Source organism: Nyctibius grandis, chromosome Z (assembly GCF_013368605.1).
Source record: "Nyctibius grandis isolate bNycGra1 chromosome Z, bNycGra1.pri, whole genome shotgun sequence".
Taxonomy (NCBI): Eukaryota; Metazoa; Chordata; class Aves; order Nyctibiiformes; family Nyctibiidae; genus Nyctibius; species Nyctibius grandis.
The window spans coordinates 71,235,394-71,262,637 of NC_090695.1; the positions used below are offsets into that span (position 1 = coordinate 71,235,394).

Here is a 27,244-nt window from a genome sequence, read left to right on the forward strand (position 1 = left end):
TTCTCAGTTATCTTGGAAAGGTAATGGTGGTTTGTGGGAGGTTCCTTAGGAAGAAAGCAAGTATCACCCTTACCTTCAGAAAGGGTGAGAAGGAGGATCTGAGGAACTGCAGACTGATCAGCCTGACCTCGATCTCTGTGAAGGTGATTGAGCAACTAATCCTGAAAGCTGTTCCAGACGTGTGAAAGACAAGAAGGCAAGTAGGAGCAGTCAGTGTGGATTTATGAAGTGAAAATCCTGTGTGGCCAAACTAATACCCTTGCAAAATGAGGTGACTGGTTAGGCAGATGAGGGGAGAGCATTGGATGTGGTTCATCTGAATTTTAGTAAGGTTTTTGAAAGTCTCTCCCATAGCAGTGGCACAAAACCCGTCAGGAGGCTAGTCACCAGTGGCGTGCTCCAGGGGTCGATGCTGGGGAAATGCTGTCTAACATGTCCATGAATGACCTAGATGATGGGACTGAGGTCATCCTCAGTGCGTCTGTAGATGGTAGGAGGGACTGATAGAGCAAACAGTTGTGCTGCCATTCAGAGGGACCTCAACAAGCTGGAGAAATGGAACAACAGGAACCCTATGAAGTTCAGTGCAGGGAAATGCCAAGTCCTGCACGTGGGGAAGAATAACCCCATACACCTGTACAGTCTGGGGGCACACCAGCTGGAAAGTAGCTTGGCAAAGAAATTCCTGGGGCTTCTGGTGGACACAAAGTTCACAGTGAGCAGCAATGTGCCATTGCAGCAAAGGAGACCAACAGCATAGTGGGTTGCATTAGGAAGAGTGTTGCCAGCACGCTGATGGAGGTAATTATTCCACTCTACTCAGCCCTACTGAGACCACATCTGGGAACCTGCGTCCAGTCCCACGCTCTCCAGAACAAGAAAGACATGGGCACACTGAAGCAAGTTCAGTGAATGGCCGTGAAGATGGTGAAGGAGCTAGAACATCTTTGATGAAGGGTTCAGAGAGCTGAGGCTGTTCATTCTGGAGAAGAGAAAGCTTGGGGGATCTTATCCATGTGTATTAATACCTGTTGGAGGGAGTAAAAAAACATGGAGCCAGGCTCCATCTGCAGTTCTCAGTGGTATACAGTGAACAGACAAGAGACAACAGCAAAGTGAAATACAGGTAATTCCATTTAAAGATTAAAAACCCACTTTTTTACAGCGAGGGTGGCTAAACACTGGAACAAGCTGTCCAGAGTGGTTGAGAAGTTTTTTGCTGCTGTTTGCTAAATTTCGGAGGTGCTGGTCAGGCCCATGAGTTTCTCCTGTGCTGAACTTTAAACCCCCCATGCTTGTAGGGGGCCACGGTTATGAGGGTAGCGGTGCTGTGCGTGAGAGCCCCCTTTTTAGCCTGTACTACCACCACAGAGCATGGCTGAGACCCATGGAGAGAGCCCCTGAGACCACAGATTCTCATTTTCCATTCAGTGCTTTTTGGGTGGCTGCCTGTGTCCTTGTGGAGCCCTGGAGGAGTACTTATCCAGCTGCCTTTGCAGGCTCTTAGCAGCTGAATGGCCCAAAAGTTTGGGCTTGCATCTTGTCTGTGACACAAAGTGCATGCTAGGCATGTGGTTTGGGGGCTTGCCGAAGCAGGGTTCCTGCATCCATTCAAGGGATGGCCTGTGGCAGCATTGCCAGGGAGGTGGCAGCAGGAGGCCATTGCCATGGCCTGTGGCAGCAGGAGGACAGGGAGGTGGCCATGGGCTTGCCTGAGGCCAGGCTGTTGTTTGGGGCCAGCCCAGTGCCTGCAGGGCGATCTGTGTAGCCACGGTGGCCATACTGTTTCTTTGGTAAGTGGGGCAAAGGCAGCCCAGCGCCATGGGGTCAGCATGGTGCCAGAGCCGCTGATAAGCCTTTGCAGGAGGAGTGAGGGCAAGCTGGAAGCCCATGGCTTACCAGTGTTTTAAAGTGAGATGGTTGGCCTGTAGGATGGGAGTGAGGAACCAGGCTGTTCCCTGGTGGGCCAAACCTAATGCAGGAAGGTGATGGAGACGCTCTAGCTGTCTGCTTTGCTGATTTCTGAGGTGCACTGTGAAAGGAGAGGGGGGTCTCCAAGGTCTGTGTCTGCTGCTGAAGCCTTTCCTGAACTGCCTGCAGGCCTGCATGACCCAGCAGTTACCAGCATGGAAATGGTTGCAAATCCTTCTGAGGGCTGTGGATGAGCTTGGGCCTCACTGACTGTTTCCCGCCCTGTCCCCTTCCTACTCCAACCAGGTCATTTGCCATGCTGTGGCTTGCAGTGAGACTGTGCCAATTGCTCAACTGGTGGCCCGGCAGAGGAGTTCCAAGAGGAAAATGGGACGGCAAGTGAATTGCCAGATGAGGCTGAAGAATACGTCTCCAGTCACGTTAGCAGGTAAGCCCCGGGCAGCTGTGAAGGGCCTGCCTTTGTGAAAGAGGCCCTTTGTGAAAGAACTGTGTAGCTGCTGGAGCAAAAGTCTTGGCTGTGAGGGTGTGTCACTAATGGCCATGAGTTGCGTGGTCCTGGTGAAGAGTTCCTGGGAGCAGGGAGTGTTGCTGAGAAGGGTGCTTGTTCTTGCAAGCCATAATCAGTGAGGAAGCTTCACTTCCATCTGCCCGTGCTTCTGTGAGAAACGGGGTTGAGGTGTGGGCAAGAAGTGTGGCAGTGAGCCTGCTCATTCTTTGAGGCCGAGCTCAGCCCATTGTAGAGTGGCAGGGATGAGCTGTGCCCTCGCAGTGAGAAGTAGCTCCAGCAGCACCAGCTGTGGCTGCTTTGGCAGCTTCTGTTGCTGCTGCAAGTGCCCTGGTGCCACAACATTGATGATGCCCTGGGTCTGCCCTTTGTACCTCTGCCTTTTGCGTAAGCTGCTGCAGCAGTGTTTTCCCAGAGCCTGTGGGTCAGCTTTCCCTCACTGCCATGCTGCTGTGTTGCTGTCAGTGTGGTATCCCAGGATCAGGCCCAGGCAAGGCCCATCTGCTTGTGAGGTGGCAGCTTGGAGCAACAGCGGGTCTCGCAGTTTGTTTGTATTCCCCTGTTCTTGTCTGTAACAAAGGGTTTGTCCTTCGTGATCTGCAACCATGCTGACAGTCCACCCTCTAGTTGCGGAGCTGAACTGGTGACTCATATGCCAGTTAACTGACAGTGATCATTAACACACGTTGGTTCACTGTCTTACTCAGTGATACCCCTCAGAAGTGTTTGAGCCAACCAAAATTGGTGTGATACAGCCAGCAGGTAAACAGTGAAATGACCACGAGCTTGTTTGTCCCAGCGTGGCCTGGAGGCCAGTGTGGCGTGTTCCTCTGCAGGGATTGTTTGGTAACATCTGCTGTGTGGTGGGAGTTTGGGAGGAGGGTGCTTGCAAGGCAGGGTAAAGAAGAAACCGTTTGGGTGGTAGTGCAGGAGGTGGCCAAGGAGGTGGAGTTAGGCTGCATGTGCTACATCTCTGGCAGCTGCTGCTGCCATTGGGTGGTGAAGGGCAGCCTGACCGTGGGCTTCAGCTGAGACGTGACCTGTTGTGGCTCCTCAAGGTGCATGGCTTTTCCAAGAGTGTAAGGAGAGATGGGTCTTCTGTCTCTTTCCCTGCTGCAGTGTGGTGCTGGTGGATTGTGGTTTGTAAGTCCTTGGGTGCGAGCCATGATGCTGTAGCAAAGAGACCCATGAGTGTGGCGGAGAGCATCTGTCTTTTGGAAAAGCGTGGACTCCCTGGAGGGAGTTAGTCTGCTGTGCTTGAAGTGTCTTTGGGTTGGGTGGAGGAGAGCGCTACTCACGGCTACATCTGCAAACTCCTCAGGAAAGCCCAAAGGAACTTTGCGACAGCCCAGGTCTTTGAGTGTGGCAGAAGAAGGCAGCAAGAGGCCTGTTCCTCGCCCGCCACGAGGCAGAGGAGCGGCATGCGGAGTGGTGAAACCCACTACGGAGAGTGCTCGGTCTGCCTTGCCTCCAGCCGCTGGGAGTGGACCATCTAAAGAGATTCCCATGCAGAGGCACGTCACTGTGGTAAACAGGTCAGTGTGTGCACGTGTGTGCGCGTGTGAGCGAGGTGAAACGAAGTGTGGTGGGCCCACGGATGCTGCCATGCCGGCAGTGCATTGTGGGACATGGGAATCCAGGCTGCTGCTCCTGCAGAAGGTGAAGTTTGAATGTGGGTCGGTAGCCAGGAGAGAGATGGGTGACCGTTTGCCTTTGTGGGTGCTGCTGCAGCTACCCCATGCTCCTGGCCTGCTCCCATGCCTTGTGGGGAGAAATGTGGCCCAAGTTGTCACATCAAGGGTGCGTGGGGATGTCGCTGTTTCCCAGGCGCAGGAGGGAGCTGTTGTGGCCAGCACAATAGCAAGCAGGAGGTTTGTGCGTAGGTGACAGGCGGTGCTGCGTGCTGAGGGCCATGGTTGTCTGCAGGTGGCTGCTCTTTCCCTCTTGCCTGGCTTCTCCGTTGCAGCGTCCATGTTTGTGGCCCTTCTGGGCGTGCTCGGAGCCAGCAGCTGCCTGCCCGTGTTTGGGTGTCCTGAGATGAGGGCTGGAGCTGCGGTTTTGCTGGGTTAGCGGTACATGCTGGTTTTCAGCCCGCTTTGAGCCTCCCTAATCCCAGCGGCTTACCCGAGTGCTGCCCCATCATTTCTCTTTCTATGTTGTTTTTGGCCGCTCTGGGCCATCAGCTGATGGTGGCGAGAAAGTGTTTGCTGTTCCCTCATTGTGGCTGTGCTAAGTCCGCCGGAGCGGTGATTGTGGTGGTAATCCTCTGCAGGTCACCAGGGTGGGTTAGAAGTCAGCCCTGCGTTGAATGGAAATGGCAGTGGTGTGCCGCTTCCAGGGCGGCGTAGCTGTGAAGTGGCACGGAGCAGAGCGGCAGCCTAATCCTGCCGTGGTGCCTGCTCTTTCTGGAAGACCCACAGAAAGCATGCGCGTCCTGCCCCAGGCGCCTGCGTGAGTCCCGTGTGTGTCAGGGTCTGGGTGCCAGAGGGGGAGATGAAGATGTGCTCAGAGCACTCGTCAGCACTCTTTCTGCTCTGAAGCAAGCTGGGTGGAGCTTCAGTGGAGAGAAATGTGTCACCAGCTCTGTGCTCTGTTTTGCCATGGAGGCTGCTGCACAGAGGAGAGAAGGGCCAAGCTATCCTGCCATGAGAGAAAAATGTGGGAGCAGGTCTGCACAGGCCTTTCCTTTTCTGCATGTGCAGAGGAGTTGGATTTTTTGAAGTGGCACTTTCCTCAAAGGCAGATGTCCTTTGTCCTGGGACAGGCAGAGCCACAAGAGCACTTACAGCTCTCTCCAGGTTAGTTGCTGGGGGCCAGAACATGTTTTCTAGTACTTGAAATAAAATCAGGTAGATGTCAGCCCTATTCTGGCTCTTCTAATGGAGTGTGCTCCATCTTGTGTTATCATCTTTGTTCCTCTCTGGCAGGTTCACCTGAGCTCCTTTCAGGTAACAGTGTTCTGCTTTTTTTTCTGGTGTCTGTTCTTACCCTACTTGGATCTTGTGCTGTTGCAAAGGGTCCAAATGCTGCCCTGTTAGCTTGGGGACATATTAGAGGAAGGATTTGTGGAGAAGAGGATCATATTGTGGTTTAAGGCAAGGTTGTGTAGTGGCCCATGTGACTGGATTAACTCGTTTCAGCTTGGCCAGTTTGAAGCAGGACTGGCAAGATCCATGGCTGATGTCCATCCTGCTGGGGATGTTTTGTGCCCTGAGAGCTGCTGTAGCTTTGTGCTTTAGGAACTGCAAGAGGGAAAGCAGCTTTGAGCTGGGAGGTCCTGACCTCAAAAGATTGTACAAGTGAGCAGAGGTGTGAGCAACATCCCCAGCAATCCTGGGCTCACACGAGCTTCATAGTTAGCTGGCGCAGACTCGAGGGCACCGTTCCAGCAGCAGTGCCAGCCCTTACCTCAGAGTGGCTGAGCATTCACAGCACAGGTTGACTGAGGGAAGTCCTGAAGGTGACAGGGCTTGTCTCTGCCCTGCTTCCCAGGCTGGGGTGAGGCACCATCCGTGTGCAGTTTCTCTGGGTGTGTTTTCTGACACCTGCCCTGACGCCCTGCCCCTCCGTTTACCGAAGCAGCAGCAGAGCACATCTGTGCTCTCAGGATTACACTTAAGGGTCTTTGATTTCTCCTTCTCTTTTGAGCATGTCCTGCTATGGCAGATCTGTGTTACTTGCCTTGGCAGGATGTCCTCCCAGTGACAGGCTTTGTCTGGGTGCTGACTGCTCTTGGTGCTCCACCCAGCATCATGCTTTGAAGCCCCACAGTGAGGCTGCAAAGGACAGTTCCCTTGTGGCCACGAAAGTCTGTGTCCCACCACTCTAGCGCTCCATGGTGTTTTGCTGAGAGATTTTCATGACCACAGCTTCTGGGCCTTGCCGCTGCGTAGTCTTGGGTGGAAGGGGAACAGGCTGTTTCTCCTCCCCATTCTGTTACACCCAGATGACAAGTGGGAGGTGCTGAAGGTAGCTGCACTTGTGCCAGGTTGCTTCCTGCTGCCTTCCCAGGCCTTCTTGCAGACACTGTTGCAGGGTCTGAGAGTGTCCTGGTTTGGCCTAGGACAGAACCAATTTTCCTTTCACAGATTTTCCCTTTCAGCTAAGTTTCTTCTTAGTAACTGCACTTTCTGAAACTCACTGCATGTTGTGCAGACAGTGTCTGCTTCCAGGACTGATAACGCTCGAAGTTTATAGTTATCGCTGAGGCACCGGTAGGAACGGTAAGCGGAAAGGCTCTTGCTTGTACTTACTCCTATAGAAACCAAGGTCACTGCTAAATTCCTCACTATCTACAAGTTAAGAGCTGCAGAAGGGTCGCACCTCTGGGGAGGAGTGGACAGGACAGATGACCCAAAATTGATCAACGAAGTATTCCATCCCATAGACATCATTATCAGTATAAAGCTGAGGGATCACGAGGGTTGTGCTCTCTTGTCCTACGGCCAGCATCCGAAGTGGACTCTGTCCATTTTTCTTCTGCCCTTGATCCCAATCCGTGCGTTCCTGAATCCAGCTCCCGTCTGTCTCTGAGTCCAGTCAGGCACTTCCCAGAGCCTGCCCTAAAGTGTCAGGGGTGACATAATCATAATCGGGGGAGCTCGATCATGGTTTTGTATATGTTTAATTATTTCCATTATTATTATTATTTCCGTTATTATTTTCATTGTTACTGTTTTTTAAAACTATTTTAACTTTCCAAGCGGTAAGTCTATCTCCCTTTTCTCTTTTCCTTCCCCTTCTGGGGGGAGAAAAGAGTTAATAGAAAGCATCTGCCATCAGTTTAATATCCAGCCCAGCTTTAAACCATGGCAGAGAGGCTGTCTCTTTATAGCAGCAATCATTCAGCAAGTTCATGTCATGAGCGAGTGTCACGGTTTAAAGCTGGGCTGGCGATTAAACGTGCGGCAGATGCCCTCTGTTATCCCCCCCCCTCCCCCCAGAGGGAAAGGGAAAGGGAAAAGGGAGAGAGACTTCCGGGTTGGAAAATTAAAACAGTTTTAATAAACTATAATAATGAAAAAAAAAAAAAAGTATAATAATAATAATAAAAATAATCAAATATATACAAATATATATACAAAACCAAGATTGAGCTCCCCTGAAGTCAGCCACGTCACCACCGGCACTGCAGGGCAGGCTCCGGGAAGGCCCAGCCTGGGCCTAGCGATGGTCGAGAGCTGGATTCAGGAACGCACGGATCGGGATCGGGGGCAGCAGGAAAACAGACGGGGTCCTCCCTGGACACCGGCCATAGCAGAAAGAGAGCGAGACCCTCGTGATCCCCCCACTTTATACCGAGAATGACGTGTATGGGATGGAATACCCTCGTTGGTCAATTTTGGGTCACCTGCCCTGTCTGCTCCCCGCTGCAGCTGCGACCCCCCTTCGGCTCTTCACTCGTAAGCAATGAGGAATTCAGCAGTGACCTTGGTTTCTCTCAAGAATAAGTACAGCAAGAGCCTTTCTGCACAACATCCCTACCGGTGCCTCAGTGATAACTACAAACTTCGAGCGTTATCAGTCCTGGAAGCAGACACTGTCTGCAAAAACATGCAGTTAGTTTCAGAAAGTGCAGTTACTTAGAGGAGACTTAGCTGAAAGTAAAAATCACTGAAAGGAAAATCGGCCTGGTTTAGGCCAAACCAGGACAGCGAGTTGCTGTGGACCTTCAAGCCACAGAAGTTGGGAGAGACCTTGCTTGTAAGGCTAAATGCAGAGATCCTTGAAGGTGCAAAGCAATGGCATGGATGAGAACAAGTTGAGATGCTTGGTGACCCCCTTTCTTGGACCAGCAGGCAGCATTCGCTGCTGGCTGCCACCTGTCGCCCTTGCTGAGAGAGCACTGTTCAAGGGCCGAATAGCAGGGTTGGATGGCATGGGCCTTACCAAGGTAAGGTGGTAGGCAGGGAAGGGCATGCCTTCCCTTCACTCTGAAACAGTGGTCTGTGGGAGTGAAACGTAGCTGGCTGCTCGACTACCGCTATGCACGGGAGCTTGGCAGGGCTGTATGGCTGGTCAGGCATTTGTGAAGAGCCGGGCTGGTCATCTGTTCTCTTATTGCTGGTGTGCTAGGAGGCCTCTTGCTGGGAGCGGTTTCTAGCAGCTGAAGAACATGAGGCCTTGCAGGCACCTGAGTTGCCCATACCTGTATGCTGGGGAGAAGTGTGTTGGCCCTGCCGCTGTCTGGTTGTGTTCCATCCCGTCTTTGGTCTGTGTGAGCAAGCAGCACGTCACAGGATCCTTGTCTGACTGCAGGACTCGAAGCTGATGATGACTGGGCTCAAAGCGATGTTGGTACCACTTTGTTCCATGGGAAGCTGTTGAACCACAGCAGGAAGGACAGGAAGATACTACATGAAGTCTCTTATTACTGAGAGGATCCCAAATCCAGTTTGCTTTCACATGCATTCACATGCAGCGTAACGGAATCATCAGTCCTTGGTGTCAGGTTCCTTTCCAAGGTGTTCCAGATGGCATGGCTCGAGAGGGGAACATCTGCAGTCTTCCTCACTGAAACTTTGCTGCACTTCCTGCTGGCTTACCCTGCACTCATGTCATCCGTGTCACCTGATGTGTGGCGTAAGGTAGTAGCAATGGTGTGTGGCACTGAGGACAAGAACAGAGCTAAGGATTCCTACTGGTAGGCAGCAGTAGCAGGACAGTCTCTGTTACCCATGTGGCTAGCTCATGGGATTGTTTTGCTGGCTGCCTAGCAGTGCTGGTAATTGCTTTTGAGTCTGCATCCCTTAAGGGGACGTTTTTTCCTTGAGTATCTGTCCAGCTTGGAGTCGTCCATACTGGTAAATATATGTATAGATAAGTGGGATCCTGGGTTCCTTGTAGGGTGCGCATGGCCAGTCACAGCACACCTTCTAAGAAGAGACTGTGCTGCTGCTTTGTGTGGACATCTGAGCTGTGCCCAGAAGGTAGAGGGTGTTCATGTGATGTAGGTGGAGTGTTGGAAGAGTCTTTTCAAATACCCAACAAGTGTAAGATGTGAATGCATGTTTGGGTTTCAAGTGGGTGACTTCGCCTTTGTACTTTCTGAGTCTCGTCCCACTTGTGTTTCATAAATGTGCTTGTAGTTGATCTGCTGCTCAGCGCTTACTGGGCATGCCTTTCCTGCTTTGGAAAATGCTGTGCTGGGCAGTGGCTGTCCTCAATACTAATGCTGTGGGACATGACCCAGAACAGAATTGTTATTTTTGGTACAAGTGACACCCCATTGCTGATGGAGGAACAATAGTTTCATCTTATGGGGACAGCAAAAAAGTGAGGGAAACAACTTCATGTTAAATTTTGTGAGATACTGTTTAGAAGAGGTGTGCATGTGGGAGGCCTCTTTCTGACATGTGGAGCTGCTCTGATTAAAGGTCAGTGTGAAGGCACATAGGGCTACCTTAATACTGTGCTAGTCTCGACTTCCTGTTGCTGCTAGCCTCAGCATCATACTTGACCCCTATCCTGCCTTCTGAGAGTCCAAGTGAAGCTGGGAAAATACCCCTTGGTGTTTCTGCAGCTGGTGAAGTTTGTGGTTTCCTTCATAATTGTCCCTGAACTCCAGAGGTGGCCAGTCGTCTTACTGGCCCCTTGGTCAGAGGCCATCTGCAGAGCCTGCTCAGTGCCTGTGCGGTGGCTGCTGTGCTTTGGAGATGCCTGGTGTTCCCAGCAACCTGCCATGTTTCTGTGGAGAGCTGTTTTGGTGCATTGCCACCCTGACTTCTCCACTGTAGTTCTTCTGTGGGTGTGTGTCTTTGGGAGGTGCTTGGTCCTGGTCTTCGAACTCTTTTTCTCCAACTTTTGTTCCCTTTTGCTTGCAGTGTATGTAATTATTCCACAGCTGATTTTTTCCAAAACAGTCTTAGTGAGCTACACAGCGCTGTGACCTCTTCACTGACAGGACCTCTCTGTGCTGCATGTGATCCCAGTATGAGCTGCTGCTCTCTGAGGGGCCTCAGAAGGACACCCGCAAGCGTGACATTTGTGTCCTTTCTGTGGGAGAGCACTTCAGAGAGGAATCTCTTGAACAAGTGTAGCAACAGCGTCCGTACAAAGACCTTGAGTTCCTGTGTACTTTTAGGTGTTCCCCTGACTCCTTGTGTTGGGTCTGTGTGGTGGGACTTGATAGCAGGATAGGGGCTTGTCACGGTTTAAAGCTGGGCTGGCTATTAAACCTGTGGCAGATGCTCTCTGTTACCCCCCCCTGCCCCCCGCAAAGGGAAAGGGAAAAGGGAGAGAGACTTCTGGGTTGGAAAGTTAAAACAGTTTTAATAAACTATAACAATGAAAAAGAGTATAATAATAATAATAGAAATAATCAAATATATATACAAATATATACAAATATATATACAAAACCAAGATCGAGTTCCCCTGAAGTCAGCCACGTCCCCACCGGCACTGCAGGGCAGGCTCCGAGAAGGCCCAGGCTGGGCCCAGCGACGGTCGAGAGCTGGATTCAGGGATGCACGGATCGGGATCAGGGGCAGCAGGAAAATGGACAGAGTCCTCTTCGGACACCGGCCATAGCAGAAAGAGAGCGAGACCCTCGTGATCCCCCCCTTTATACTGAGAATGACGTGTGTGGGATGGAATACCTTCGTTGGTCAATTTTGGGTCACCTGCCCTGTCCGCTCCTCCCTGCAGGTGCGACCCCCCTGTGGCTCTTCACTCATAAGCAGTGAGGAATTTAGCAGTGACCTTGGTTTCTCTAAGAATAAGTACAGCAAGAGCCTTTCTGCATAACATCCCTACCGGTGCCTCAGTGATAACTACAAACTTTGAGCGTTATCAGTCCTAGAAGCAGACACTGTCTGCAAAACACGCAGTGAGTTTCAGAAAGTGCAGTTACTTAGAGGAGACTTAGTTGAAAGTAAAAATCACTGAAAGGAAACTTGGCCTGGTTTAGGCCAAACCAGGACAGGGCTACAGGGGTGGCTCCTGTGAGAAACTGCTAGAAGCTTTCCTGGCTCCCAAGACTGACCTGCCACTGGCCAAGGCCAAGCCAATCAGCAACAGTGGTAGCACCTCTGTGATAACATATTTAAGGAGGGAAAAAGACTGCTAGAAGATGTGCAGCAGAGAGAGGAGTGGGATATGCGAGAAACACCTATGCAGACACCAAGGTCAGTGAAGGAGAGGGAAGAGGTGCCCCAAAGCAGAGATTCCCCTTCAGCCTGTGATGAGATGTCAGGCTGTCCCCCTGCAGCCCATAGAGGACCTCACACTGGAGCAGGTAGCTGTGCCTGAAGAAGGGCATGACTCCATGAGAAGCATATGCTGGAGCAGTCTGTCCCTGAAGGACTACACCCTGCAGAACGGACCCATGCCGGAGCAGTTCATGAAGAACTGCAGCCCGTGGGAAGGACTCATGTTGGAGAAGTTCATGGAGGATTATCTCCTGTGGGAGGGACACCACGCTGGAGCAGGGGAAGAGTGTGAGGAGTCCTCCCTCTGAGGAGGAAGGAGTGACAGAGGCAACGTGTGATGAACTGACTGCAACCCCCATTCCCCATCCTCTTGTGCCACTGGAGGGGGGGAGGTGGAGAATTTGGGAGTGAAGTAACTTGAGTCCAGGAAGAAGGGAGGGGTGGGAGGAAGGTATTTTTAAGATTTGGGTTTGTGTCTCATTATCCTGCTCTGAGTTCACTGGTAACAAATTAAATTGATTCTTTTCCCCAAGTTGAGTCTATTTTGCCCGTGACCATAATTGGTGAGTGATCCCTCCCTGCCCTTGTCTTGACCCACAAGCCTTTCCTTATATTTTCTCCTCCCCATCCCACCCGGAGGGAGGAGTGAGCGAGCAGCCATGTGAGCCTAAACCATGACAATTCTGAAGCCAGATGCTTTCAGGACACTCTAACGAGGCTGTCAAGAAGGTGAGCATAATGATGTTCAACAGCAAGACTGAGACGCCATCCAGATAAAAGACCAAACAATGAGGCTGAACATATCAAATGTAAGACCATCAGCTATTTTAGGCCTAGATGCTTTCCTTCTGCTGATGTCTTTACTGTGTGTTTTGTTTCTCACAATCATCAGGATAATAAGAAAAAAATAGAAACCACCTGTTGATCTGTCTTGTTACTGCTGATCAGGTTGTCTTCCAAGCCAGGACATTGTGAGTAATAATCTAGTGCAAGGGGCCTGCTAGAAGTGTGTGAAATACATTTTATTTTATGTATAGGTCTTGGAAGCAAATGGAATGCTGTTCAGAGCCAAGAGAATCATTTGAAACAATTTTCTTTTCAATTTTAGGCCTGAGAAGAGACTAACTGTCCCACCACGGTTTCAAAAGGAGTTGCAAGTTCGCCTGTCCAGAAGCTCTTCCATAGATTCAAATGGTATGTTTGCCCATTACAGAAATTTTTGTCGATGACTCACATTAGATTGGGTGTCATCTTCAGAAAAACCCATCTTAGTACTTGTTTTGAATAAAGATAGGTTTGGCTGAGAAACCATGTTCTGTGTGAGTGAACCTTCTCGCTGATTTCATGGTGCTAGGGAAAATTGTGTGATTACTTGTCTGCCCCTCTGTCTTCTAGGAGAATCCTTGTGTAGAAAGTGTCAAAGACAGTCACAAAGCTGGTGTGAGCAGATCCAGAAAATACCCTTCTGCGTGCCTGGCACCTAGCAGTTGTGCAGTTGATAGGCTTGTCGAATGATGGCTGCTTTCTTTGAGACCTGTCAGGCTGATTTGTGAAGCTTCAGATCTGGTAACAAATACACCCCTCCAAAAGGAGGAGAGGAGTAGAGGTGAGGGAGCAGGCAAGCTAGTGATGTGAACCTCCAACTGGGATAATGACTGCCATGCTCCTACACACAGTGTATGAAACTGTCCAAAGTAGCTGGACAGTTGCTGCCTCTTTCCCTGCTTCGCTGGAGGGCTTCCTTGGATGCAATAGAACAGAAAGGCTTTTCCTCAGGACATATCTTAGAATGAAAGGCAAACCATTGGTCCGCATTGTACATCTGTCTGAATTCAGAAGAACATCCTTGAGTGTTTTGCTGTAACTTTGTTGTTGTATTTGTACTCGTAAAGAAATTATCTTGTGTCCCTCCTGTGGCACTGCCTGAGTGCAGCCTCTCAGCAACAGTGCCGCTGAGAGTTCTGTAACCTCTTCCAGGATCCATTCAGAAGAAACTTTTAGCAACTTCTTAAGAAAATAGCTACAATGATTGAAAATTCAGCATCAGGCCAGTTACTAAATGTCTGAGGTTTCTCTCAGCATAACACCAACTCTAAAATGTGGCTCCCCTACCCAAGTGTGGCTGTTTCAGTCACTTTCTATTGGAAAGAGCCATGGAAACCCATGTTTAATTTTTATGTAGGTGGGTAATCATCTGTCTTTCTCTCTGCTGATAAGGCTACGTTTACTTGAAGACTGTATTTTTGTTTATCAGATAACTTAAATACATCCTCTGCGGAGACACATACTGTTGCCTCTGGCCCTTCTGCTGCTCATGTCAATGAAGTTCAAAGTCGCATTAAGGAGATTCTGAGCAAGAGCAGCAGTGGTGTCTGGGTGTCAAAGATGCCACAGATCTACCGGGAAATGTACTGGGAGGAGCTTAGCACAACAGTGCTCCGTCAGCTTGAGAACTGGCCTCATGTGTGCACAGTAAGTATTGAATGTCATTTTTGTGCAAGATGCCAGTACTCTACAGATTTCTGAGTGTTCATTTGCCAAATGTTATTTTATGTAGTCCTGTGTTTCCTTTCACAATGTGTAGCAGTGAAGAAAAAAAAAAAAAAAAAAGAAAAAAAAGGAAGAGGAACCCCCCACAAATTGTAACAATGCCTTTGAAACAATGCCTGAATCACTGTTGGCTGGCCTAGAAGAAAAGTCAGTCTCTGTGGCCTCCTGGAGCAAGTGCTCCGGGTTGTTGAGTTGCCACCTTTAACTGACTCCGACACTGACAACCCCAACAGCAGTTGGTGACACTTGCTCTCCATGCCACATTGTTTTTCCTGTTGCATTTTATGCTCTTCCATGTTGGCGGGTTTATCTCCTCTTAAATCTGTAAGGTACCAGCAAATCCTGTGTGAACAGTCTTAGGTCTATCTGTAGTTACTATCTTTGTATAGACTTTTCCACAGATCTTTCTCGGATCTGAAGTCAAAGTTACAGAATTTTGCTGTGTAAGTTAGGATTATGATGCAATAATAGGTGACAGTGAAGTGTGATAATGTTGGGGAGAGAGATTACAGCTCAACCCCTTCCTGCTCACACCCCCTACCCACCCGCAATGTCTGTTACGGGTGTCTTTGTCCTTCATATTAGGAGCTGGTATCAGGCTGAGCCTCCACTTACAGGTCTGCCACGTGAGTTGCCATCACCACTGGGTTGAGGGTCTTCAACTGCTGTGCTTTTATCTCTTCATTGTACCCATGGTTCATTTAGGGTATAATGCAACTTTGCATTAAGGCTTTATTTAGCTTTACTATAACAGGCAAGTCATACCTATGAACATTTTCAACTTCATCAACATCTGTCAAACTGTGGCACTAAAAAAGTGTTGAAGTAATGAGAATATCTGTCTGCTTCAAGTGACTTTTCAGGTACATACTGCTAAGTATTTTCTCATGTAATAACTTTAAATGCAAAAAAAAAAAGTTTCACTGAGATTAGATACTTGCTCTTCAGGAATCATAACATTTGCATTTGTGTATGGTATTCTAACATATATAAAATGCATTTGTCACATCTTATTACTACAGACATCAGTAACGTACGCAGACAGCAAGTTTGTTTTGATGGTTCATGGTTGGTTCCTGTGTTACCCATAGAGCCAGCTGTTAGTTCTGAGTTACTTAATTCATGCAGCAAATTTACATCTTTTACTTAGCTAATGTTCCACACAAAAGGTTATTGTTCATCCAGGGTCTTTGGTCTGTGTTCATTGTCCATTTGCTTGTTATCTGTTGGGTATATCTCTTCTTTCTAGCAAGCAAATAAAGTCATTTTAGCGTAAGTAAGCAGTCGTTAGACCTGTGGAAGCACTTAATACAGCAGGCACAGTACAACAGCAATCAGAACTATCAAGTTGTCTTGTCATAGTCAGTCTTATTGTAGAGAGCAATTAGAGAGCCTGTAAAGCCCATCTCGGTTTCCTGACTTATGTAAACCATAGTCATGGCTCTGACATGGAGAAGTTTGAACTGAGACCCAGGCCTTCTCATATGAAGACTACCATACATCTCTTGAATATCATCAGTGTTTAGTCCTGGTGCAAACAAGTTGTCTGCAGGTGTACTGCTCTGTAGATCCTTTGAAATGTGAGAGGGCAGACTGTACTCTTCAGTAACAGTAAAGATGCTTCCATGACTCATTTCTGAATTATTTCTGCCTTGTTGGGTACCCAACACTGGGAGTGTCTGCTGGCCTCAGAAGAACGCAAAAAATACCTGCTGTTTCTCTCGGTACCTTCGCAAAGAGACGGCACACACTCTTATTGAATGCATACTGATCAGTAGTAGCATAGTTACAAACCAGCAGGCAATAAACCTTGTAATACGCTTTCAGCATCTCCAAGTTCATCATTTGAGGACACTGCTGTGGACGGTGTCACTTCTCACCTCCCTAAACTTTTCTATTAAAGGAAGGGATTTCTTTTTTGACTTCTGAGAAATGGTCATTTCCGTGTTTAGGTTACGAGCACTACTAATGGAAACTTTTCCTATCCAGTGAGCTGAAGTCTCCAAAAATCACTATAATTTGCAGGTTGACAGTCTTGTTTTCAGTCTTCAACTTTCAGGTGAAAGGACCTACTGCAAAGGATTGAGGCTGACCTTGTTCTCCATTGGTCTGTTAGCTCCCTACTTTAGGTTGACTTGCTTGAGCATCTTGCTTGTAGCAATGTATTTTGCACAGGTAAATGCAAAAATACAAAGTAATTATGTATTGGCTAGCACTCATAGATTATAGCCAAGCCTTAATGAGCAATTGGGCTGAGAATAAATATGCTCACTACCCTTATATGATACCCAAAAAGTCTTTACTGTCCAGACAGGCTTCAGTCAGGAGAAGAAGAGTCTGGCTTACACAGCTCTATTGATTGGATCTGCAGTGTTGCTGAATTGTGTGCTTCCAGTTCCAGTAAGGCTAGTGCTTTGAAAAAAGTGATGGCTGGTGGCGACTCTCCCACCTTCATTTTTTTGTATCAGAATCTTACACCTTTCTGTTTGGTGAATTACTTTGTCGTGCATCTTTGATCAGTTACAATCCCTATTTTAGCCATGCCACCCCTGTCTCATGTCTTATCTTTCTACAGATTTTTCTCACAAGTCTTTCTCACAACTTAGAAATTTTTTTAGAATTCTAAGCCAAAGTTATGTTGCTCTGCTGTGTTTGGACTTAGCCTTGGGATGCAGGCAGCTGAACCTCTGAGGGAGAGAAAACATTACCGCAAAGGTATGAGTGAGAGGGATGCAGACTTGTAAACAAACAAGTTTGGGTGTGTTTTGGTTTTTTTTTTTGAAGTCACAAATAACCCAAAAGTAATAATAAATTTACTTTGGATACTGGCAACATGTCTGGTGGTTCCCTTTGCAGTCTAATTGTAAGCCAGCTTACCGAGTGGTATGTATGTTTTAAAGATTTTTTCCTTGCACATGCTCAGCTCTCCTCAATTACTTGAACTCTGTGAGTGATTACGGATATGGCGATTCAGATATGGCAGTTCAAGAGAAGACTAAATTCCTACATCTTTTCTCAAAACATTTACGTCAATTTCCAGAGTTCTTTTCCAAAAGCTTTTAGGAACTAGGCAGTCCTTGGACATTAGGGAAGGTCCTTGCAGGGATGTATAATTGCTTAAAAGATTGGAAATGTAACAAGGCTGAAATGGTTGACCTTCAGAAAGGCAGGAAGTCATGGTAGGATTCTTCCCAGGGCGCTGAAATCTCTTTTGATTGACCTTAGACTTTTTGTTGCAACATCATTAGTACCCACACGAAAGAGCAGGAGTGATAATAGTCTGAAAGCTGTAGTAAGCTATTCAGTATCTTGTGACATCTCTAATTTGGGCCCCAGGGAGGCAGCAGACTTCCCTGAAAAGATGATCTGGTCTCTGTTCTCATGAATAGAGAACAAAATAGCAAACACTGTACCACTGAGGTGTTGTGTAAGCACGTCAAAATCAGATGTGCTCCTTCCATCTCCACCCAGAAAATACACAAACAAAAACTCACTGAGAGATCAAGCAGACTGAAATGGTGATTCAGAAGGGTAATGAGTAAAGATAAGTAATGGATTCTGTACGAGCAACAATTAAGTTAGATGATTTAGGTGGGGAAAGATGGGAGATATGGGCTATAAAATAATAACAGACCTGGAGAAGGTAAATGGGGAATAATCATCATCTTGAATTCAGAAGCAACTGGGTACATTGACTGATGAATGGGTGATCCCTGGCCTCAGTCATCATGAACTACTTCATTCCAAAGAAACTCTCACTAACTGATAATGCCTGAACTATGCAGTATCCAGAATGGGAGGAAGAGGTATCGCTACATTCATTATCCCATATGCTTTTTCCTAGGCACCTGCTGTTGTCAAAGAGGATGTCAGGCTAGGAACATCTTTGTTGTGACCCAGTACAATCTTCTAATGCACTGATTCAGCCTACCTGTATGTAATTATTCCACAGCTGATCCTTTCTAGCCAGTCTTGGTGCTGGCTTCATTATAGTAGTGGCATTTTTTCATGCTCATACACCAACCTGAGAAGATGACGAAGTATGTCAGTCCCCTGTGTTGTTTGTCAGGTGAAGCTGTCTTCTATCATCTTTTTCTCAACTTGTCTTCCCAAATTCACTCTTGCAGTTAGAGGAAAAGAAAGAGTGAATAGTAGGCAGCTACCTTTTAATTGGTAGAAAGAAAGGATGCATGCTTCTAGACTTGCTTCTAGAGTTTTCTTGTAGCTTAGTGTCACAGTTTAAAGCTGGGCCAGCTATTAAACCTGTGGCAGATGCTCTCTGTTAACCCTTCCCCCCCCGAAGGGAAAGGGAAAAGGGAGAGAGACTTCTGGGTTGGAAAGTTAAAACAGTTTTAATAAACTATAATAATGAAAAAGGGTATAATAATAATATTGGAATAATCAAATATATACAAATATATACAAAACCAAGATCGAGCTCCCCCCATGTCAGCCACGTCACCCCCGGCACTGCATGGACGGGAACTGGATTCAAGGATGGATCAGGATTGGGGGCAGCAGGAAAATGGACAGAGTCCTCTTCGGACACCGGCCATAGCAGAAAGAGAGCGAGACCCTCATGATCCCCCTGCTTTATACCGAGAATGACGTGTATGGGGTGGAATACCTTCGTTGGTCAATTTTGGGTCACCTGTCCTGTCCGCTCCTCCCTGCAGGTGCGACCCCCCTGTGGCTCTTCACTCATAAGCAGTGAGGAATTTAGCAGTGACCTTGGTTCCTCTAGGAATAAGTACAGCAAGAGCCTTTCTGCACAACATCCCTACCGGTGCCTCAGTGATAACTACAAACTTTGAGCGTTATCAGTCCTAGAAGCAGACACTGTCTGCACAACATGCACTGAGTTTCAGAAAGTGCAATTACTTAGAAGAAACTTAGCTGAAAGTAAAAATCACTGAAAGGAAACTTGGCCTGGTTTAGGCCAAACCAGGACATTCCGCCCCTTATTCCATACCATTCATGTCATACTCAGATCACCACTACCTTTTCATTTTCAAATATATACAGATATCACTAGTTTATGATTCATCTCCATACAAAAAGTTCGTTAAGTTCATTTAGTTCAGGATTGTGGGTTTCCATCTGGCTAGCAGTCTCTCAGGGCAGGAGAGATGGTATGAGCTTTGTCACAGTTCGTGCCCATGGGTTGCAGGTTAAAGATGTCAGTCTCGAGGAGGTTACTGGACGCCACTTGATGAAGCTAGCTCCAGTCTCATCACCACTGTCTCAACCTGAAAGACACTTGTGAACACTTAGTATTATGCAGCAATTAACATCATGCAGTTCAGAATTAAGTATTCTCACCCAAGATCAGATCACCTTCAGGGACACATCGGACTTCACCATCCTGCAGCATCACCCACCAAGTACATCCAGGTCCCTGAGCAAAAGCAATCCCACGAATGGGTTTACCTTTGCCTGTAGCAGGAAGAACCCAGACAGTTTTTCCCAACAGATTCCTTTCATGCACCACAGGGACTTTATCCCCTTCTACTGTATGTAAAAGGTCCGACTGAGCAGGGCCAGCTCGGTTGATAGACCCCCCTGGTGTTAACTAGCCAGGTAGCTTGTGCCAGATGCTTATCCCAGTTTTTAAAGGTTCCACCCCCCCATTGCTTTCAGGGTAGTTTTTAACAGCCCATTGTATCGTTCAACTTTCCCAGAGGCTGGTGCATGATAGGGGATGTGATATGGCTTTTACCTCTGCGAATTGACTCGATTCACCTTGTCCTTCTGTGGCTTCTGTGACTCGTCGTATAGGACTCCATACAGCAGCTTTCCACTTCTGATGCTTTCCTACAAGATGGCAGGATCCATCGGTGAACAGGGCATACTGCTTCTCATCCTCTGGTAGTTCATTATATGGTGGGGCTTCTTCAGCACGTATCACCTCCTTTTCTGGTGGCATTCCGAAGTCTTTGCCTTCTGGCCAGTCCATGATCACTTCTAAGATTCCTGGGCGATTAGGGTTTCCTATTCGAGCCCACTGTGTAATTATGCAATCCATTTACTCCATGTAGCATCGGTTGCATGATGGGCAGTAGGAACCTTACCCTTGAACATCCAGCCTAGTACTGGTAATGGAGGTGCCAGGAGAAGCTGTGCTTCAGTACTGATTACCTCTGAAGCAGCTCTAGCTCCTTCATATGCTGCCAGTATCTCTTTTTCAGTTGGGGTGTAATTGGCCTTGGAACCCTTGTATCCTCGACTCCAAAATCCTAGGGGTCGACCTCGAGTCTCCCCTGGCACTTTCTGCCAGAGGCTCCAGGTAGGACCATTGTCCCCAGCTGAGGTGTAGAGCACATTTTTAACATCTTGTCTTGTACGGACTGGTCCAAGGGCTACTGCATGCACAATCTCTTGTTTAATCTGTTCAAAAGCCTGTCGTTGTTCAGGGCCTCACTGAAAATCATTTTTCTTTCTCGTCACTTGATAAAGAGGGCGTACTATCTGGCTGTAATCTGGAATATGTATTCTCCAGAAACCCACAACGCCTAAGAAGGCTTGTGTTTCCTTTTTGTTAGTTGGTGGGGACATAGCTGTTATTTTGTTGATCACCTCTATTGGGATCTGGCGACGCCCATCTTGCCATTTAATCCCTAAAAACTGAATCTCCCGGGCAGGTCCCTGGACTTTGCCTCTTTTTATGGCAAAACCGTCTTTCAGAAGAATTTGGATAATTTTCTCCCCTTTGTCAAAAACTTCTGCTGCTGTATCACCCCATACAATGATGTCATCAATGTATTGCAAATGTTCTGGAGCTCCACCCTTTTCTAGTGCAGTCTGGATCAGTCCATAGGACCAGTAGGGCTGTGCTTCCACCCCTGGGGGAGTCGATTCCAGGTATACTGGATACCTCTCCTGGTAAAAGCAAACTGTGGCCTGCACTTTTGTTCCAAAGGGAATAGAGAAAAATGCATTAGCAATGTCTATGGTGGCATACCACTTGACTGCCTTTGACACCAGCTCGTATTGAAGTTCTATCGTGTCTGGCACAGCATCACTCAGCGGTAGCATAACTTCATTTAGGCCACGATAATCCACAGTTAATCTCCATTCTCCATCAGACTTTCGCACTGGCCATATAGGACTATTAAAGGGTGAGCGAGTCTTGCCAATCACTCCTTGATTTTCTAATTGTCTAATCAGTTTATGAATGGGAATCAGGGAGTCTCGATTGGTGCGATATTGTCATCGGTGCACCGTGGTAGTAGCAATTGGCACCTGTTCTTCAACTTTCAGCAACCCCACAACAGAAGGATCCTCTGAGAGGCCAGGCAAGGTAGACAGCTGTTTAATGTCCTCAGTCTCTACAGCTGCTATACCAAAGGCCCATCTATACCCTTTTGGGTCCTTAAAATACCCTCTCTTAAGGTAGTCTATGCCAAGGGTGCATGGAGCATCTGGGCCAGTCACAATGGGGTGCTTTTTCCATTCATTTTCAGTTAGGCTCACTTCGGCCTCCAATACAGATAACTCTTGAGATCCCCCTGTTACTCCCACAATACTGACAGATTCTGTCCCTTTATGATTCGATGGCATTAGGGTGCACTGTGCACCAGTGTTTACCTGTTGAGAGATACCTTTGTATTTAAAGGTATTGAGATACCTTTGTGGTTTTAATGTGCCAGGCCATCGAATCCACACATTCCAATAAACTCAGTTGTTCCTCTCCTCCACCTGGCTGGAGGCAGGGCCCCTCTAATTAAGGAATGGATTCGTGCTGCTTTCCTATTCACATTTGGGAAATAGGGATCTGAGGCCCATCTACCGTGACTGGAGTCCTGCTCACTGGTAACTGGAGCAGCCATCCTCCTAGGAAAATTCTCTCTGGTATTTCTTTTAGCTTGCAACTCACGTACTCGTGCCTGTAGGGTACTGGTAGGTTGTCCATGCCATCTGCTCATGTCCTCCCCATAATCACGCAGGGTAAACCACAGGATACCTCGTGACGTGTTCCGTTTCCTTTGAGCCGGTCCTGTAGGAAGGCATTTCCTCCTAAAGGCTGCAACATGGGCCTGTGTAGGTAGAGAGTCAAGTTTATTCTCGATCCTGGACAGTTTGTCTGACAGTTGTTTAAATGAGTCCTGGTTTTCCTTAATCAGTTTTCCCACAGCCGAGACACGGGCCTGCAGTGGGGAAGAAATACTATCTTCACACTGTCACATACAGTTAGCTATTTCGCCCACACTAGGTCGTGCCATAGCATCTTCTCCCCAGACTAATATTGACAATGTATGGGTATGTGTTGGTGGAGCACTCTTCACAACCTTCCGGAACATGGATCGGTTGCATTCCACTTCATCAGGATTTACAGGATCTACAATTTCCCGTGTGTGTCTATAAATGATCTCTTGCACAGCTAGTTCTCTAAGGTAGTTAATACCTTTTCCTATAGTGGTCCATTTGCTTAGGTGGCTCATAACATCATCTTTGTAGGGATACCTGCTCTTTACAGCTGACAAGAGTCGCCTCCAGAGACTGATAGTGTTTGACCTTCTTGCAAGTGCCTTATCAATACCAGCATCTCTGGACAGGGTTCCCAACTGTCTGGCTTCTCTACCATCCATTTCCATGCTATCCGCCCCATCATCCCAGCATCGGAGCAACCAGGTAATAATAGGCTCACCGTCATAACGGCTGAAGTCTTTCCTTATATTTCTCAGGTCCTTCAGGGATAAGGAGTGGTAGGTTATCTCTACGTCCGAGTCCTCCTGTGATAGTTCTGCTTTAGAAGGACCTTTCTTGTGTGATGGGTCTGCTTTAAAAAGACGATCAAGGAAACCCCCATCTGTGTTGGGCCCTGACTCTGCCTGAGAAGGGCCCTCACCTGGGTCACATGATGGCTCTGCCTTAGAAGGCTCTGAGTCATCATCCTTCTCTTCACGAGCTGATTTCTTTTGGTGTTTCTTCCTGATTACAGGGGCGGTTGGTACAGATCAGGTAGGTGCTGGGGTTCGAGTGGATTTAGTGGCTGTAGCGGCAGCATAACACCTACAGCTGTCCCTGCACTGACATTTCATCTTATACCACATCATAAACCGAAAAACATTCAGGACACCCGAAAATAAAAACATGCCCCACCTGAATTTCGCAGAATCTAGTGGAATCAGCTTGGCAAAAAGGGGAAGGTACTATTTCCTGAAGTAAAATTGGAAGTGTAATCATTAACAGAATCAGCTAAAGGACGCCCAGAGTGCGCAGATGAAGTCTCTGCTACCGATTCGCAATTAAAGCTGCCCATCACTGTGTCATAGAGATAAGAGAATGGAATAGTAACTGCCCAGTTTCCCACAACATAAACATGTGACAAACCCCATAGCAAAATGAAACGTTTCAAGCAGCGCCCACTGTTAAACCACATGTAAACATTCATAAGAAGCAAGCAATAATATGCTGCATACAGCAGGTAAGGCAGCACTGCAATACTCAGCTGTGAAAGAAACTGTATAATGAGATGAGATAACACGCTGTTGAAAAGTGACATTACCATCTTAGCTTTCTGTTTTAATTTCCAACCCCTCGTAAATCTCAAAGGAAGAAATCTAATACTCTCTCAGCTGAGCTCTCCGGGTCTCCTCCTGCCAGAGCTGGGATTCGACTTATCAGAGCACCCTGTTGGAGCTTCTCTCGAGCCCCACGTTGGGCGCCAATAAATCTGTCACGGTTTAAAGCTGGGCCAGCTATTAAACCTGTGGCAGATGCTCTCTGTTAACCCCCCCCCCGCCCCGAAGGGAAAGGGAAAGGGAAAAGGGAGAGAGACTTCCGGGTTGGAAAGTTAAAACAGTTTTAATAAACTATAATAATGAAAAAGAGTATAATAATAATATTATAATAATCAAATATATATATAAATATATACAAATATATACAAAACCAAGATTGAGCTCCCCCGATGTTGGTCACGTCCCCACCGGCACTGCAGAGCAGGCTCTGGGAAGGCCCAGGCTGGGCCCAGCGGCAGTTGAGAGCTGGATTCAGGGATGCATGGATTGGGATCGGGGACAGCAGGAAAACGGACAGAGTCCTCTTCGGACACCGGCCATAGCAGAAGAGAGTGAGACCCCCGTGATCCCCCCCTTTATACTGAGAATGACGTGTGTGGGATGGAATACCTTCGTTGGTCAATTTTGGGTCACCTGCCCTGTCCGCTCCTCCGTGCAGGTGTGACTCTTCTACGGCTCTTCGTTCGTAAGCAGTGAGGAATTTAGCAGTGACCTTGGTTTCTCTAAGAACAAGTACAGCAAGAGCCTTTCTGCATAACATCCCTACCGGCGCCTCAGCGATAACTACAAACTTCGAGCGTTACCAGCCCTGGAAGCAGACACTGTCTGCACAACATGCACTGAGTTTCAGAAAGTGCAGTTACTTAGAAGAGACTTAGCTGAAAGGGAAAATCACTGAAAGGAAACTTGGCCTGGTTTAGGCCAGACCAGGACACTGAGACTTTCTGTCTGGTTTCTTAAAGAGCTGGTAGAAGAATAACACTACTATTCTGTATTTGGAAATTCCAGTTGAGCTGGAAGAGATATACTTGCTTTTCAACAGTTCTAGAACAAAGATGTTCTTTTTTGTAAAACATCCTACTGGCTCTGGCTACCTATCAGTTTAACCATTAATCTGATGTCATCAGAGGCTAGTTTTATCTCCAGTAACCTACCATTCCTCAGTCAGTTGTCTTACTGCTTTTTGATTAGCATATGGCTAAAGAAGATTTAATACTTGAGCATATTCTTTAGTGTGCTTAAGCACTGTGGTATTGTGTTGGCTGATAGTGTGTGAAAATGCTCCTCAGACTGGAGAACATTTGCCTGGCTATTTTTCCCGAGGAGGATGTTTTAGACAGCAAAGGAAAGCTTAATGTTCTTTGCTTCATCTCTTGAATATCTGGGATGGTGCTGGGTAGGTCCCAAAGGCTGTCTGTCTTCTTGAAGATACCTAATTGGAAAAAAATCAGAAAAAAGAAGGGAAAAATTGACATGGTTTTTGTTTATTGGGTTTTGTGTGTTTGTTGGGTTTTTTTGTTGGTTTTGGGGGGTTTGTTTGTTTTTTTAAAGTAGTCATTACAAGTTGAAGTTTGTCATTACAAACAGGAAGGTAGAAGATATTTTTGGGCAAGAATGGGACTTGTGTATGTTGCCTAGTTGACAGGTAGGATTTTTTTTAAGAGTGTCTAGTTCTCAAAATATTCTTCATCTTACATTTTATAAAAGTTGTGACTCTTTGCAGAAATTGAAACTAAAGGCTTAAGAAGGTGGCAAGATCAGCTGGTAAGCAGGCTGACAAAAACAGTATTAGAGCTGCTGTTTTCTGAATCTCTGTTCCTGGGTGGTATCCCCTCCCTTAACGAACTGGGTACTGCATACTACTGCATCTGGCTGCAGAGTTTTTACTGTAGTGTTCAGAGTGAATTAAACAGGTCCACTCAGAGAAGTGGAGGATTGCCATAGTAAGCAATTGTATTCTTTGAGCAACTTTGGTTCTGTCAGGTTTTTAGTCTCAAGGAAGGAATTTACCACAGCTAAGCTGCGTGAAGCAAAAGTCATCATTGCAAACAGAGAAATGGACTTGAGAGAATAAAAAGGTCAGCTCTAATTATACGTGATAGCGGGTTCTTATGAGCTGGAATGTACTTTGCACATGGAGGAGACAATGGAGCAGGCTGTCATGGCTGGTAGTATGTACGAATGAAATCTTGCACAGTTTTACACAAGCCCTACGAACTGTCTCCTGCAGATGAGCTCTAGCATTATGATAGCTTTCTTTTACCATGCTTGTTGAAGAAACCAGTGTTTGGTCTGACAGTTTGCTTTAGTGGGTATCTCAGTACTAGACCCAGAGCCACTAGCCATTCAGAATTTAATTCAGTGAACAGAAGACATGTTCTGCCTGAAATTTAACTAGATGTGTTGTATATAGTACAGCACAGGGCAAAATACAGTTGGTGTCAGCCTCACTGAGAAAATGGTGTCATAGTACGTGTGGAAATGAACTAGTTGAGGACACAAGATCCAGAGTAACTTTGCTGCCCAAACACAGTGCTAGAACAGGCTGTAACTCAATGTTCCTGGAAGCTCAGTCTTACTGATGAGTGCTTAGACAACATGATGAGCCACCAAATGAAGTCAGACTCCATTTGACAGCATTTTTCCTTGTTCCTGCTTCATATACCATTGTAATTCCATGTATGTTAAATCTTGCAATTCTCTGACCCTTTAGAAAGACTTCGTTGCATTATGAGGTGAAACTTCGTACAACCGAAAAGAACTGCTGACAAAGGTGTCTGCTGATCCTCGGTGCTAGCGTAAGGATATGAGGAATAAGGGCAGCCCTCAACAGTACAGAGTTGTTAGATTAGCTTAGCTGGCTTACTGCATCACAGAGTTTCACTTGTAACTGTGTTTTCAGAAGTCAGTCTCAAAAGGATGAGGAGCTGTGGAGAATAATTACCTTCACTGTGATGTGCAAATTATTGAACTGTGAGGGCAAGGAGGATGGTCAGAAGGGGGCAACCTAAAGACACTCCTGAATTTTGCAGATCTTACCACCCCAGCCCTAAGCACTAGCTGAACCTGAACAAGAGATTGTCTTGGCAATAAGAATACTTTAGTCTAACTATAAAAGAAAATATAGAAATATGTCCAGTATGACTTGTATTTTAACATTTCAGTTAAGTACAGAAGTCGTGACTACCAGAAATAGAAAGGTTTGAGAGTCATTGTAGCATCTGAAAATTTTCACTTCAGTTGAAGGGCTGAAAGTATCTTCTGTATTTGCTGTGAAGAATCCACCAAAATTTATTGTTGTCATTGCCAGTCTGAGTATCATAAGTGATCTTTTCTGGACCCTCTTAAGGAAACTGACATACCTGTCAGGCTTAGTGGCTGAAATGGCTATTAAATCAAAAACCTTTCAAAATTACTTTGCCTTCCCTAGCATTGTGAGAGGCCTGTTGTTTTCGAAGGTAGTTCTTACATCTTGATAACTGAAATTCAACTGAAATGCAGAACTGAGCCAGTTCTTCTAATATTGTGTAAACATTTAACAGAATCACTGAGTCACTGGGATTGGAAGGGACCTCTTGAAA

The 27,244-nt window shown here is 46.9% G+C and overlaps 1 protein-coding gene across 1 annotated transcript in view; it reads left to right on the top strand.

Annotated features, from left to right (window-relative positions):
* TDRD7 (tudor domain containing 7) overlaps positions 1 to 27,244 on the top strand; it is a 53,322-nt gene that overhangs the window by 4,538 nt on the left and 21,540 nt on the right. Inside the window, exons 2-5 of the mRNA XM_068422654.1 lie at positions 2,218 to 2,359; positions 3,759 to 3,972; positions 12,698 to 12,783; positions 13,844 to 14,061. Of these exons, the coding sequence (XP_068278755.1) occupies positions 2,218 to 2,359; positions 3,759 to 3,972; positions 12,698 to 12,783; positions 13,844 to 14,061 (660 nt within the window). The remainder of the gene's footprint in view (positions 1 to 2,217; positions 2,360 to 3,758; positions 3,973 to 12,697; positions 12,784 to 13,843; positions 14,062 to 27,244) is intronic.